General features: G+C 39.0%; 1 protein-coding gene across 1 annotated transcript in view; it reads right to left on the bottom strand.

Annotated features, from left to right (window-relative positions):
* The window catches only part of SULF1 (sulfatase 1), a 128,016-nt gene that overhangs the window by 26,029 nt on the left and 86,728 nt on the right, over positions 1–15,259 (bottom strand). The window contains 5 exon segments of the mRNA XM_080578473.1: positions 3,230–3,359; positions 4,311–4,367; positions 4,632–4,760; positions 5,309–5,484; positions 6,508–6,658. Of these exon segments, the coding sequence (XP_080434599.1) occupies positions 3,230–3,359; positions 4,311–4,367; positions 4,632–4,760; positions 5,309–5,484; positions 6,508–6,658 (643 nt within the window).

Here is a 15,259-nt window from a genome sequence, read left to right as displayed (position 1 = left end):
TCCTGACCTTCTCTGGGGTCCTCTACTGGCCGTGCTCCAGCTTACCAGTGTCCCACTGCTAATGGAGGTCCCAACCCAAATGCACACCAAGCAGAAGCAAACAATCACTTCCCATGACCTGTTAGCTGTGTTATTGCTAACGCAGCTCAGTATGCATGCTTCTCCCCTCTGCAAGGGCTCGCTGCTGGTTCAAGTTAATGACTGGCTGAACATAACTCAGAAGCGAAATATGTCTGTGCAGTTGTGCACATCTCATTTCTGTTATGCTCTCGTGGATGTGACCGAACTTTTGGAAACCATCTTCCCATAAAAGGGGATTGTGAAAAAAAATAAAAATAATAAGTGGAAGGTGCTCTACAATGAAAATGATTCAATCTGTCAATGGTGCTAAAAATTTAAATCAGAAAAAATCATGATAAAAGAATTTAACTTTATTTTGCATATATATTTTATAACAGTTTTCTCTTAAGAAACCAAACCATTTTTTTCTGTAACTCATAACTCTTGCTAACTTGCAGCTAAATGTAATCTACAACCTACATTTGCTTTCTCATTTAGACAAACAGTAGTTAGACTTTAAATAATTATGGAATAATGACAGTAATTTTACAGATATTTAATATTTTCTTTTTTCCATTTTTTTATGTTAAGCTTCTTTTTGATAGACACTGGAGATAGAAAAATATAGAAAAAAATATATTTTGAAATTTTAAATTTGAAAAGTGTCTTAACTATGCCAGGTTCTTTTTAATTAATTAATTAAGAGGTTACCTATTAAATAGAAAATAAGCTAAACCAATTATTTTCCAGAGTCTCAGGATCACGCATCATTTTAGAACAGGAAAAATGAATTATCGTCTTTTTCAAATCCCAATTGCATTCTTGATTTCAAATGAACTAGATATTGACTAAAGTAAGTTAAAATGAAGAATATGCTCTAAATGCACTAGACAGTGTATTAATTCACCAAATGTTTATTCTTAGTTCCAGATGTTTAGCAGCAACTTCCCACTGACCAGTAATTTCGTTCTCTAAAAATCTGTCAGCAATCACAAATCTATGAAGGTGATTTTAATTAAAATGATTTTAAGCACAACTAATTAGGGTAGGAAGTACTACATAAGCGATCATAAATTAACATGAAGTTTTTTTATATATATATGCACCTCTGTAATTGAAATGAAAGCTACTAATCTCAAAAGATAAAATGAACTGAAATTAAGAACCACATACAAATGTTACCTTTTTCCAAGAGGTGCAAAGCAATTAGGTGAAATCTGCTGGAGGAACCTCGTATTAAACTATGATCCCTCATATTAAACAATGGAAACCATCTGGGCTAAAGTGAAATTATTTGGTCCATTAACTTTTAATTTTCTTCAAGAATTTTACTAAGTGGAAAAAATCCTGCGGACACTTAGTTCACACTGCAATGCCTCACTGAAGTTTATGTTATTCTACTGCTGCTCTTTAAATTCACATCCAGTCTATGCTACACTGACTTACCCACCAGTACCATGTGTAGCCAGTCCCTGCAAGAGAAGTTGCCCTTGTTTCACAAGGCTGGAACAGGAGTGAATGGGGCATGAGAGACAGGCTTGTTCACCATGGGTTGAGCAAGCTCAGAGCATGCCGAGAAGATGCACTAATACACCTCAGGATGCTCTGTCTGCAAATGTGTATCCCTGCAGGAAGCCTTCAGGATGTTAGAGGGATCAGGGACAACTCTGATCTCTTTGTTTAAGAACATCATTTATATGCACCAGTGGCTGGGGCTGAAAATTTGTCTTAAGAAGATCAGTTCAGCCTTGTCCTTCTTTCAGCCGTGAGGGCTGGCTGCTGGGCTCTGTGGAGCCAACATGTCGTCAGTATCTAAAGGTCCCTGAGGGGAGTCCATAGGCAGTGGATCTGGTATCAAGCACCATTGCTCTTGTCAGCCCCTTCCCAGCTCAAGACATTCACCTTCCTCTGCCCTTTGATCAAAGGAGAGTCACCAACACAGGACAGAAAGTCAAGTCCTCCACAGGGGCCTGGGAGCAGGGCTGGCAGCAGCCTTCCCTTGTGCTTCAGCTGGGATACCTGGTCAGGACACTTAACCTTGTCTATTCACATGTGGAAAAGAAAATTATTCCAAACTTGGATTTTGGCATATGAGGTAGTAAATATAAGAAATAATTGCAAAGAAAATATTTTAGTATTTTAAAACTAAACATTTTAGCGTCTAACAGTCTAAATGACTCCATTGATCTCCTTTATTTTTTTTTTATAAAAATATTCAGTTTTTCAGATTTAATCTCTGTTTACAATGGCAGTGTTTGAACTCCTGAAAACTTTGCCCTTGAGCGAGACTGTGATATTGTGCATACCCCCTTAAAAGTGACTGCGTTTAAAGAGCATGTGTGAGGTGGGAACTGTGGCAGAGGACCTGACCAAGGATGTGCCAGCCAAAACATACTCCCGTCCAATGTGGGATTAACGGAGATTTACCGTAACGCTACGCTCTAATGAGTGACAAGGAGCAAGGTGGGGAAGGCGTACATCTGTAAGTGTGCAGGCTCTCCCGAGAGCCTTTGGGTTTGTTTTACAGGGCTCTACCTGCCCTGGGTGAAGCTCCATGGGTGGCTGCAGAGGCAAGCAGAGCACAGTACGGCTTTATACTCCCCTTCAAAACAGCACGCCGGCATTTCAGTGCCAGGCCCACAGCCGGCTGCAGCAGTCTGAGCAAACATCTGAGGAAAAGCGCGAGCGCCTGCCTGGGAGAGATCACCTCTCACTCCTCAGGAGAGGTGTGCGGGACTGGGACGGGGATGGGGTGGGAGGACAGCAGGGTGAGAGATGGTGCCAGAGCCCCTGCTTGCACCGGTCAGAGGTGGTGTCTGCGTGAAGGCATACAGCTCCCTTCCATTCCTTCCCTGGTAAATCCAGCTTTACACGTTACCATATAGCATTAACTCAGAGTCAGTTGAACAGAATTTGGAGTGTGACTCACGTTTTCTTAATTTCATAGAATTATTTCAGTTGGAAAAGTTCTTGCAGTGAGGGGCTCAAAGCTGAACACAGTACTTGAACACCAGAGGACAATCACTTCCCTCATGCAAGGAATTTCAATAAATAAAGCATGATGATTGCTAAGGATACAAAAAACATATTCCTGATATTCCTTTGATCCCTTGTGAAAGACATGCATTTCCCTGTGGCACAAAGAGGACTGCAACTGTCTGTATCTTACCTGTCCTGGTTGTTCACAGGCTGTTTGGTATCTTGTTTGTTGGCATAATTCTTTTACTCTCTCATATTTTGGAAGTTGATTAGACTGCTGAGTGTTTTTATTGGTTTCCTCCTTCTTTCGTAGAAATTTTCTTTAAAAAAAAGTTGAATATTTTACATAAATTATTCTAAACTCTGGAGATGGTGAATTTAACTGGTAAAACAAAGCTACTTGAATACTTAAGTCTTCTAAGGGAGAAAATCCCCACATTTCTGCTAGTAACCTTTAATGACGAAAGGTCATGTGGTGAAAAAAGGGCTCAGGCTATTTGCTGGAATTTGCCCAATGAGAAATAAGAACTACTGAAATATATCTAATTGATACTGTTCAGCACTATTCATAAATAAACATATGTTCTTTCACAAAAGAAAATATGCTGAAGCAATATTTGTCTGGATGAAGAACCCAGCTGAAGAGACTACAGGGCTTTCATACTCATTCAGTACAGTGTGTCTTATATGCATTGTTTTGCAGTACATCACACAAGATTTTCATAATAATAAAACCATAAAATGCCACAAGGAAATTGCTGTGAAGTTTTTACCCAGAGAAAATTTTCACAGCAATAATTGTCAAGGCAGGAGAGTAAAAAGGTATAAGAGAAAAGAGTAGCTATAGTCATAAATCTCATTTACACATATGTCTTTTCTTAGCTAGAACAAAAATGAAGAATGCTTCTGATCTGTGGTGGAAAATACTAAATCAGTTGATAAGAGGATATTGCACAGCTGGATATGAAACAGAGAATTGAAAAGAAAATGAGTCAGATGATGACATAAGTGGTCACAAGTACAATGTTAGAGAAGGAGGAGGTATAGGCTAGGAGAGCTGCTAGGAGAGTGTGCTTTCAAATATCTTAGAGGGAAGGGAGCACAGCAGCATGCATAGCCAGTGGTGGGAAATTAGAAAACAAGTCAGGTCTGCAAGTTTGCTTCCAAAATTTACTACTCCACTGGCCATAAAGAAAAAGAGGAGAGAGCAGAAAGGAAAGCATGTAGAAGAGAGTGTTCCCTCCCAAAACTCTCTCACCCCTAATAATTACCCTCTTTCCACCAGAAATGTGTCACGCCAGATTTTGGTCTTCTTGTTTGTTCGAAACCTGAAACCAAAATAAAAATATTTACTCCTGGCACCTATATATAGCACTGCTAGTGTTAACAATTTATTTTTTAAAAACCACCTCCCTGCTTATGTATATCTGCAATTTTATAGACGTGCTATTTAAGAGTCTTCAAATGTGGAAGCTGTGGTCATTGGCCTGACACAGCTCATTTCCACAGAACCTCTTTTTCCACTCAGTTGTTCATTTACTCAGGTGTTTGCTTCTGAACTAGCTACAAAAACAAAAAGAGCTGGGACCCACCTGTTTCCTGGTCTCTCCAGGTCTAGAAGCTTTAGGACAGATTTGCCATCCATATCTGGAGGAGTGTCAAGTCCTGCAATATCCAGAATTGTTGGAGCAAGATCAATGTTCAGAACTATCTGAGGCACTCTGCAAATCAAGAGAAAAGGTCATAGTTGTCATGTGTTCAATATGCAAGTCTTCACATTCTCTCAGAATTAGAATGGTAATTAATGTTTATCAGGGCTTTGAAGATGTAAAGCTCTACACAAGTGCTATGTTTAGAAACCCCCCCTTTGAAGGCAACAGCTCTGAGAACAGGCCACTGTTGCAGAATATCATTACAAAGAAAAAGCTAAGGACAATAAGAGAAGGAGGTGCAATAGTGATGTTATTCTCGTATGATTGACAATGAGGTCATGCAGCCAGCTAGCTATTCTGCTGCAGAAGGTAAGCAGTAAAGATGAGCACCTACATTTTAAATCTAGCCCTACAGGGCTACACATACATTTTTTTCATCTATGTAACAACTTGTGAATACTATGCAAAGTGAAAGACATCACTCTTCTTAGAAGTCATTGCTCTGCGGTAATAGGGCATCCTTTGTGAAATGAAGCTAGACAAAGTAGTAATTGCATGCACTTAGAAACATTTTACATTAGGTTTAACAGCTGTGTTAAAGATATAAGAGAACGTACACTGATCCTGGCTCTACACTTGGACCACGAATAAAGAAAGGAACTCGAATATCAAAGTCATATGGCATTGACTTCCCCTTGACCAGTCCAAACTGCCCAATATGGTAACCATGGTCAGCAGTGTAAATAATGTAGGTGTTCTCCAGTTCTCCCATCTCCATAAGCATTCGGTATAACTGAAATACAGCAAAGGAAAAACTGAATTAAATGTAGCAAAACATATTTTCTGTATAATCATTTATAACAATCATTTTACTACCTTAAATACACAGAACCAAACACGAAATCAATGAAATTACTGAAACAGACATTTTGTGAATGGGCATTTTTACATCTTGTCTCTACTGTGCTGCTAAAAACACTCAAGTCACAAGTACAATTTCATATTTCACAGCAGGGAATTTGCTTTGAGGAAAGAGAGGGAGGACATACAGAAAATTATAATACAAAATAAGGTACTGCTAATGTAGTTGCATTAGTGTGTCCAAAAGTCAATATATACTCAAACACAGCTTGGGAAAAAACTGCTACAGCTTTAGGGCAAATGGTACTCAGAGTTGATTTACTGTGTTAGTCTACAGCTTTCTCACTCCTTACAGTTGTGGGCTTGGGAAAAGGCTGTAAATTTTTATTAAAGTTTAAAGAAATCTCTCTGGGGGAAGATCTTTGGTCATGGTGCTTGATTTTTGAACAAAAAGTCATGCAAACTACACCTCATAGTTCATGTATCATGTTACCTATAATTAGCTGTACATTGCATTGCCTAACTTCTGCAAACACTAGCAGGCTGACACCTGAGTTGCTGTGATTTGCCAATTCCCAAATTTCATCTGAAGGACAAACTGTGAAGGGAGTGTGTGAAATGAAGAGAAGTTGTCATGTGCTCACCTGCATCTATCCATGTGGACGTGCAGGTGATGCATATTCTGTTAATACGAGGCTTTCTACTAGGCCCACTGACTTTTCCATTAAAAAACAATCCTCAGCTTATTCACCTACCAATCCAAAGAAGCAAGCAAGGAACTTGGCACTACATTGCACAGAATATAACCAGAACTCATTTGGACTGGGGATATGTGGAGTAATTCTTTGCATCCCGGGGGCTTTTCCCAAGCTGTGGTTGGGGAAGGTAAGGAAAGAATTTGTTTAATTTTGTACTGACTAATAGGAACATATTCGCAGTAGTTTCTTGAACTCACTCTTTCCATAGAGTCGTCAACTGACATCAGGGTCTGAAGTCTCTTGCGTTGCAAGACGTTTGTAAACTCCATGTGGATAGGCAGCATGGGCCCTGTGTACTGCATGATCCAGTGCTTATCCATGTTTGGTGCATAGTTATAGCTGGGAGTGCTGTGAGGAAGAGAAAGGAACTGAGCATTGTGCAGCACCACAGGCATTGGAGGAAATCAGGAACTGCTTTAACACAGGAATATCCAACAAATGGTTAAGTTACATATTCCACGTGGTGACTAGTATTCCTAATGCAAAATATCAACAAATGTCAGTTCAGTGGCTTCAGAGCTTCAATGGTCCATGTATCACTTCCTCAAAAATTTTTAACCACTTGCTTTCCAAGCTTTCTTTCAGGCTCAAACACTGCTACCAGACCCATGTCAATATTTGGGATGTACCAAAAGGCATTTTTCAAATGAAACTGTAATCTTTAAAAATGCCTATCCAAATAACACATCCCATAAAGACAAGTAGGAAAATGGAGGAAGTCAGAGATCAAAGATGATGACCTCCCCTTAACATTAATGTCAATTTCCAGTGGGAAAAGTACCTTCATATTAGAACAAGTTAAAAGAGAGAGATTTTCCTGTGGGATAAAGAAGTTCAGAAGTTCTAGGATATGAATGGCAACACCAGTATTACCAGTATTTAAGATGCTCCAAAGAGTGAAAGCATTGGCTTTCTTACCCTCCCATCACCAAAGTATGGGCATTGCTAGGACCCTGAATGCAAGCCCACAGGGTGGGTGTGCAGGGTCAGCTCTGATACAAGGAGATGCTGCAGCCAGCCCCGCTGACTCCAGACCCACGTTCAGCCTCCATCACTTGCCCTTGGTCCTCACCTGAGCTACATCCCAGTAACACCTGGTGACGTGGCATGTGTGCAAATTCCACCCACACCAAAATGATGTTTACTTATACATTAAATCCTGTTGAGGTGTTGTTTTTTCTATGTGAATACAAAACATAGTGCATTGCCAGTGTAACATCAATATTGAACAAATACTGCTGCTGATACTAGTACTAAGGAGGACTATGGCACAGAGTCCTACATGGTCAAATAATGCTGCTTTAGAAGTTTGCACAAGCATCAAAGGAAAGATTTAAGAGAGGTGTTCTAACCACAGCCTGTGAATTTTTAAAGGATGTCATATAAGAATGAAGAATACCTTCCTGTACTTATCAGCCCTGAAGAAAAAGTATTGCAAAAAATATGCCAAACAGATTTGCTGTACACATATGCATGGTACAGAAACTCTCTATCAGTCCTGTTTTTATACCTAACATACAGGACAACTAAAAGGTGATAACAAACTAAACAAAATCCACTCCCTGTAACGTTTTGACATATATATGAGTACTTCCTTTCTCTAATACTTGCAGAATCTAGGCTTTGATTTTCTGAGGTTCTTTGCTTTTAATTTTTCCTCATTGCTAACAGTATACTGCAGTACATGATACATATATTACAGCATTACTTTTGAAAAATAAATGTAAATTGAAAATGAAAAAAATGCTGTTGTGTGATTGGATTAAATTGATTCCTATGGTTCTCTTTTAGTTTATAATAAAGAATAAATTTACGAATATTGTATAAATAGTGATGATTTTAATATGTGCATTATAGAAAGGTATATTTTTCCCAAATAAATATTTATGTGTAGTTAGTTGTCCTTTCACAAGAGGTCGCACTGAACAACAGAAGAACATTGTACAATGATAACGAAGTCATACCTTGAACCACTCCTTCATTTAACTTTCATTTTCCTTCACATGGTTGTATGTGATCACTATATGGTGGATGCAGTTACTCTGCAGTTTTAGCTAAAGCATATATAACCTGCAACTAGGTGTTCTAAGGATAAATGTGGCTAAATGGATAGCCTAAGGCACTGATAGTCAACTACAATAAACTAACAGTCCACATTGTACTTGGAGACTGTTTTTGAGAATTTAGGTAGAATTTGAGTAATGTATGCATCTCTAGTACATACAGCTGGTTTTGACTAACCTACTTAACCATTAAAAAAAAGGAAAAACAGAATTGACACAATGGTATCACTGCATTTGTGAAAATTTCCTTGCGACTAAGAACTACGGTAGGGTTAGCTCCCTACTAAGCAAAGACAAACATAAACTAGAATTCATTTTCTGCTGGAAATTCTTTTATTTCTGATTGAAAAGTCACAATTTTGATATTTCCCATGGAAATCTGATTTTTAAAAGGGATGCTTATATTACCACAAAAATTAATGAACTTGAGCCCAGAAGCACAACCCTCTAGGTTGTCAGCTAGCCCTCATCCCTAGCAGATGGAGCCTTAAACTGTGAAGAAGCAAGTCTTAGGAGTTTTGGTCACCTATCAGGTATTAGGCAAGGATACAGAAGACAGAAAGTGTGATACAAGTGCAAACCTTCCTCTATTTCTTTGGAAGTTTGTCAAACAAGATATTTTCCCATGAAAGAGCTCGGTCTTGATTAATCAGCATTTTCCAGCAAAATTAAGCCTTTTTTTTCTTTTCTTTTCTTTTTTCCATCAGACTCCTGTCCTGAGTGCCCCTGCTGTGGAGGGATGAGGTGGCTGTGAGCTGCGCTCAGTCGGCAGCGCTGTGACAGCCTGCCTCTGTGCCAGGAAGGAGAGCCAGCTGCTGAAGCAGGCTCAGGTCTCATGTTCCCAGGACATTGTCAGAAGCCTCCTCCAAATAATGGATAGTCTTTAAAAGCAGCACTCAGGGGTTTAGCAGGGTGGTTAAAACCTTTCACAGACACTTTCCAAATGCATTTTGAATTTTCTGGGTGAGAAATGAGTGAGGCAGGGAGCGAGCAGAATTTTCCTTCTAGGCAATTCTAGGAAAAGGACCTTCTGTGAATTATCTAATGCCAGTGGCCAATGGGGTCCTAAATGGTGGGGAAAGAGCAGTAGAGAAGGCTCAGAAAGGAATCCAAAAGTCCCACAACTAGTCTGTGTTCCCTGCACATCCTTGGTTTTTGTGCCTTACAGAAATCCAAAAGAATGCCAGACCTGAAGGTATACTGACTAAGTTTGAGAATGATACTAAACTGGGAAGAGCTGTTGACTCCATCTAGGGTAGAGAGGCCTTGCAGAGAAATCTTGACAAATTTGAGAGCTGGGCAATCACCAACCATATGAAGTTTAACAAGAGCAAGTCCTGATTCTGTATGTGGGAAGGGGCAACTGTGGCTATATGTACAGACTCGGGGATGAGCAGCTGAAGAGAAGCCCTGTAGAAAGGGATCTATGGGTTTTGGACAATGGCCAATTGATTATGAGCCAGCCATGTGCCCCGGCAGCCAAAAGGGCCAACCCTACCCTGGGGTGCATCAAACATGACAGGGCTAGTGGGTCGAGGGAAGGGATTGTCCCTCTCTGCTTTGCACTGGGGTGGCCTCATCTCTAGCACCGTGTGCAGTTTTGGGTGCCACAGTATAAAAAGGACATAAAACTATTAAAGAGTGTCCAAAGGAAGGCTACAAAGATGGTGAAGGGTCTAAAGGGGAAGATGTAGGAGGAGCAGCTGAGGTCCCTTGGTTTGCTCAGCCCAGAGCAGAGCAGGCCGAGGGGAGGCCTCATGGCGGCCTGCAGCTCCCTCACGAGGGGAGCGGAGGGGCAGGCGCTGAGCTCTGCTCTCTGGGGACAGCGACAGGACCCGAGGGAACGGCATGGAGCTGGGACAGGGGAGGGTCAGGCTGGGTGTTAGGGAAAGGTTCTGCACCCAGAGGGTGGTCGGGCACTGGGACGGGCTCCCCAGGGCAGTGGTCATGGCACTCAGTCTGCCAGAATTCAAGAAGTGTTTGGACAACGCTCTCTGACACATGGTCTGTTTTTTGGGTGGTCCTGTGTGGATCCAGGAGTTGAACTCCATGATCCTTGTAGGTCTCTTCTGACTTGGGATATTCTATGATTCTATGAATGGCATTACTTGCCAGGCACCAGGTCTGATATCACCCTCAGATTTATCTACTTTTTTTTTTTTCCCTAAAACAAACAAAGAATCAAAGAAAAACCCCAAACCCAACAACAACAACAACATCAAAAAAAAAAAGAAAAAAGAAAAAAAAGAAAACCACAAACAAACAGAGGTGAATTCTGGGGAGAATAGGAGAATATTGCTGATTTCTGAGAACCTTTTCAAGCAGACAGGCCTCTTCTGTGTCAGTGATAACTGTTTATCACAACATTTTTTTCTTGAAGCATTTGGAGATACCAGCTAAATGTTCAGCTGTTATAAGCCTTTGAAGGTCATCATGGGAAAGTATGTCACTGTTTCTACTCTTCCATTTTTGGGAAAGTCTTTGCTCTGTACTGATAAGTACTGCTGTAAATTAACACAGACATCTGTATTTCTTAGCACTGGGAATATCAGATTGAAGATATCTACCATGTTTTCTATTGCCTGTTGTAAGTCATGGAGGCTATTTTGTTTTGAGCACACTTGTTGGTCCATGATCATCAGACAGTGCCAGGTACCTTTATTATTTTCAGATTGTCCATGGCCTCCTTGGTCTTTGCCTGTCGGTCTTTGGAGGGCTGCAACTGAATAGCTCAGGTGCTACCCCAGAGTACAGGAATGAGCAGCGTTTCATTTCAAGGTCATTCTTGCCAGCTGATCAGCAAATAGTAAAGCACTTTAACTTTTTGAGTGTGTGCCCAAGGACCAAGTGAGAGTTCATTTTACATGTTACAAAAATAGATAACATGAAAAAGGGCTCTCCTTCATGTAGGTCAGTCCAAAATGACCTACAACATACCACATGAATATTAAATCCATAAAGTTAGTAAGGATTGAAAAAACAGATGGTTTTTCAATTAAAAATCTACACTATTTGCCACTCGCCTAGGCTATAGTAGCCTGGGAAAATCTAGACGGCTCAGTTGCTCACTTATGTTTGTCCAGCACATAGTTTGCAGAACTTACTGCACAGAAACTTCTTGGCTCTCTGTATGGATCTGTTTTGGCACGGGGCAAAACAGTGGAAAATGCCAGGTTTCAAATCATAAGATTTCAAACTTATACCAACCTATACTTAAACAATTTAATCAACAAAAAAGTCTGAAATGTTTAACAATAACAAGTACTGAACACAGTCAAGCACTTTCTCATAAATACTTTCTCAGAATGAGTAAAATAATTCACCCTGAGACATTGTAAACATTTAATTATGTGAATAAATTAACAGAAAATTCATCCCATTTTATGTATACATTTGCAAAAAGCAAAATGATAATTAGCGTTAGACTTTTCTAGCCTTAGATTGCTGTCTCCTCAAGAAAGGGATGTCTTCTGATATTTGAGTTCTGTTAGCACTTACTGTTTCTACATTGATGCACATTGTTTTATTAATGCCACACCATGGAAATTGCATTCACTTTCTATTTACCACCCATTAAAGTGCAGTAGGAAGCACACAGTGCTGATAACAAAATGTTCTACAGGTCTTGGAAGGAGTAAACGTTTATAAATACTAGTGCACTTTTCTATTTGAAGAAAAATTCACCGTGAAATGTACCATTTATTTATCTATAAGCATCATTTCAAATAGATAGTTGAAGTTATGTTGAGAGGAATGAAATTATATTGACATTCAGCTTTGTGGCCTGAATCCCCGAGGCCTAAATAACCTTCAGTCACATGAACAATCAGCATTTCCCTTCGCACCTTTTAATTACTCTTACTGACAACATATTTACTATATTTGCATACTTAAATTTGAATTTCAAAATAGAAAATTAATCTTAAGCAGCTTCTAGGGTACCACAATAACATTAGGTTACACAAGAAATTAAAAATAAACCCCAACAAAACAACAGATGTTTGCACTTGAGGACATAATAAAATGGTGTCCTCAAATAGCAAATCACTCAGAGATGAACAACACTAATGTCCACTAGTAACTGAACTGCCTTTTGTGTGATATTCAACAAAACAATTGCAGTAAAGCCCTTCTGAAAATCATTATTCCAAAAAAAGATATTTTACAGGTTAAGAAAAGAATGGGAGATTTAGCTTGGCTAATGCTGTTTACACAGTTGTGGTATCTGCATGGAAAAGAAACAAAGATGAGTACAGCATGTTTTAAGAACTCCCAGAATTCAGTGCAATTTAAATTAACACTTTTTCTTTTTTTTTTTTTTTTTTTTACAAAACTATATATATATAACATCTATATATATACATTTCCATTACAGATGGGTTAAAATGGGAAGAAACATACACATTTATATGTTACTAAAAATCTGTTTGCCTCTATTTACAACCTCCTAATTCCCTCCTGTTTTTATTCAACAAAAGAAAATTATGTCCACAAAAATACTGCCTAAAAATGTTGCTGGTGAGTATTTCCATAGAGTTCTCAGGGGTTTGTATCCCAAAGTGTTTGGCTAATCTTCTGTTTAGATTGGGAGTCTTCCAGTTAGTGAAAATAGTACAGTACTTATATGCCTCAGGATCATTTTCATTTAATAAAAATAAAAGTAAACAACATTTTAAAATAATAACTACAGTAAATCTGATTGTGAAAAATGAGTAGTTTCTGTACAAAATTAGCACCTATATTATTCTTTAAAATGTGATTAAATGTGATAGTCATGTTTCTTCAGAAAAAAAAAAAAAGTAAAAATAGTAAATGATCAAAGGAGACAAATCTTTTGTTTCCAGAGAGTGTAGACTTCCAGGTTTAGATACTGTTCTTGGAAAGTGGGAAGTCTAGGTTCTGGTCAAAATTAAAAGTCCGAAAAACACGACCAACAGCATCGTTGTTATTAAAATGAAGTTGAATTTCCCCATTCTGGGTGCATATTAAGAGGGGAATCTTTTAAAACTAAGAATATTTATGTATATGAGGATATGAGGTATGAAAGTTTCACTCCTGAAGTGTAACATAATTGCTATATATCAGAATAAAGAAGAAAAATAAGTTGTTATCCATTAAATGTAATACCTTTTTATTTTAGGAAAAATTATTTATAGCTGCTGCAGAAGTAAATTGTGTAACTAGAATCTTATTGCATCTCTAAATCACACTATTTCTTCCAGTCCTGTTTAAAGTCACACATCCAATGATGTCTGTGACGATTTTGATCATTTATCTCTAAGTCAGCAATCCAAGCTGGCCTCAGGCTAGCAGCGACAAGAGACACTGACATGTCAAGATTTATTAATGATGCAAATGTATGATCCCACTCGGACAAGGAAGTGTCCATATTACAAGAAAAAATGTCTTAGCTAGCAGATGTTTAAGACTCAGCCTTGGCGACAAGAAAGTGCCCTGAATATGCTGCCATCTCATACCCCAAATTCACCGTTAAGATTATTTTGGTGATCAGGAGGTGCAAAAGTATTGCTTGTTTATGCTTCACTACTGCAAATGTACTGCTGTGACCAGGCTTGTGTGGTTGGTACCTTTCATACTATATTTATTTGAAAAATTAAAGCTCTTCCATTTGCCCTTTCTCACATTATCTGGGGAAGTTTTCTGATCTCATCCCAGATACCATTTCTATCTGTTTCTCCTAAGATCTTTAGACTGACAAAAGGATTGCTTCCAGCTAATTATAAAATCTGGTTGTCAGTCCTCCTGCCAGCCTGAGGATCTTTTACTCAGCACAGCAAGCAGTGCTTCAGATTTCCATTTTTTACATTCTTCAGTAGACCTGCCTCCCGCAGATTTTTACTTCTAATGTTTGTTTACTTCACAGCTTATAAACAGCTTAGGTCTGATTCACAGCTCCCCTAAGACTGGTTCACCCTGGAAGGTAAAGGGAAGTTAAAGTGCCAGAGCATAACTGAGAATTCAGGCTTTCATTAGAGCATCCTTTGAGTAAAGTCAGAGCTTTCCTCCTCAGTTGTGTGATGGAACAAGATTGCCCTGTAACAGCTGCCAGTGTCATCTCCTCTGTCATAACTTCACATCTAACAACACCATTTCCAAGGTCTAGCAACCCTGATACCCACCAGATGATGTTCATTACCACAGCAAAAATCTATGCACTGCTTTCATCTTGTACAACTTCTCCAGTACCAGTTGCTTCCACAGAAACCATTTCTGGGCATAGCTAGAGCATGTGCATTAGTATGATTTATTTTCAGAAAATTACTCATTATGGTGATAGACAGCAGCCAGCAGCTAAAGTTTTGGAAACATTTTTTAACTGTTAGAAATAGGAAGGATTTTAAGGAGAGGACAGCTGGGATGGTGGGAGGGAGAATGGATGCTTAAAAACAATAGAGAGTGACCAGTTGCTTCCAACATGACAAAGCTCACGTTTCATCTTAAACTGGAGCTAATGAGAATTAACAGGGTTCATTTAAAATTAATGATTAAACAGTGTACACATCATTACTTTTCATGCCACTCCACTGGGCTGTTTATACTGAGGAGGACTGGATTGTAAGGTAATGATGGTATGTAAGTCTTCTTTCCCTCTGCACTGTTAAGTGGGGAAATGAGACCAACATTTGAGGGCAGCACTCTCTCTGAACTGGAATATTTCCTTCCGTAGCCGCTCCCCTATGCACATGTGCAAGTGGAAAACTTCTTCTAATCAAACTTTTTTTTTTCTTATTGTTGTTGTTTTGTTTTGTTTTTAATTTATAAAGTCAATAGTTCAATCAAATGATAGGCATTTTACCCGCAAAGAAATGTCACATAATTTAACGGCCTGCTTCAGTTACTGTCCTTTTAAGTAAAACTTCCTCTC

The sequence above is a fragment of the Anser brachyrhynchus genome (assembly GCF_964034855.1).
Source record: "Anser brachyrhynchus genome assembly, chromosome: 2".
NCBI classification, from domain to species: Eukaryota; Metazoa; Chordata; class Aves; order Anseriformes; family Anatidae; genus Anser; species Anser brachyrhynchus.
The sequence above is the reverse complement of the archived record's forward strand: the minus strand, read 5'-3'. Positions and strand labels throughout refer to the sequence as shown.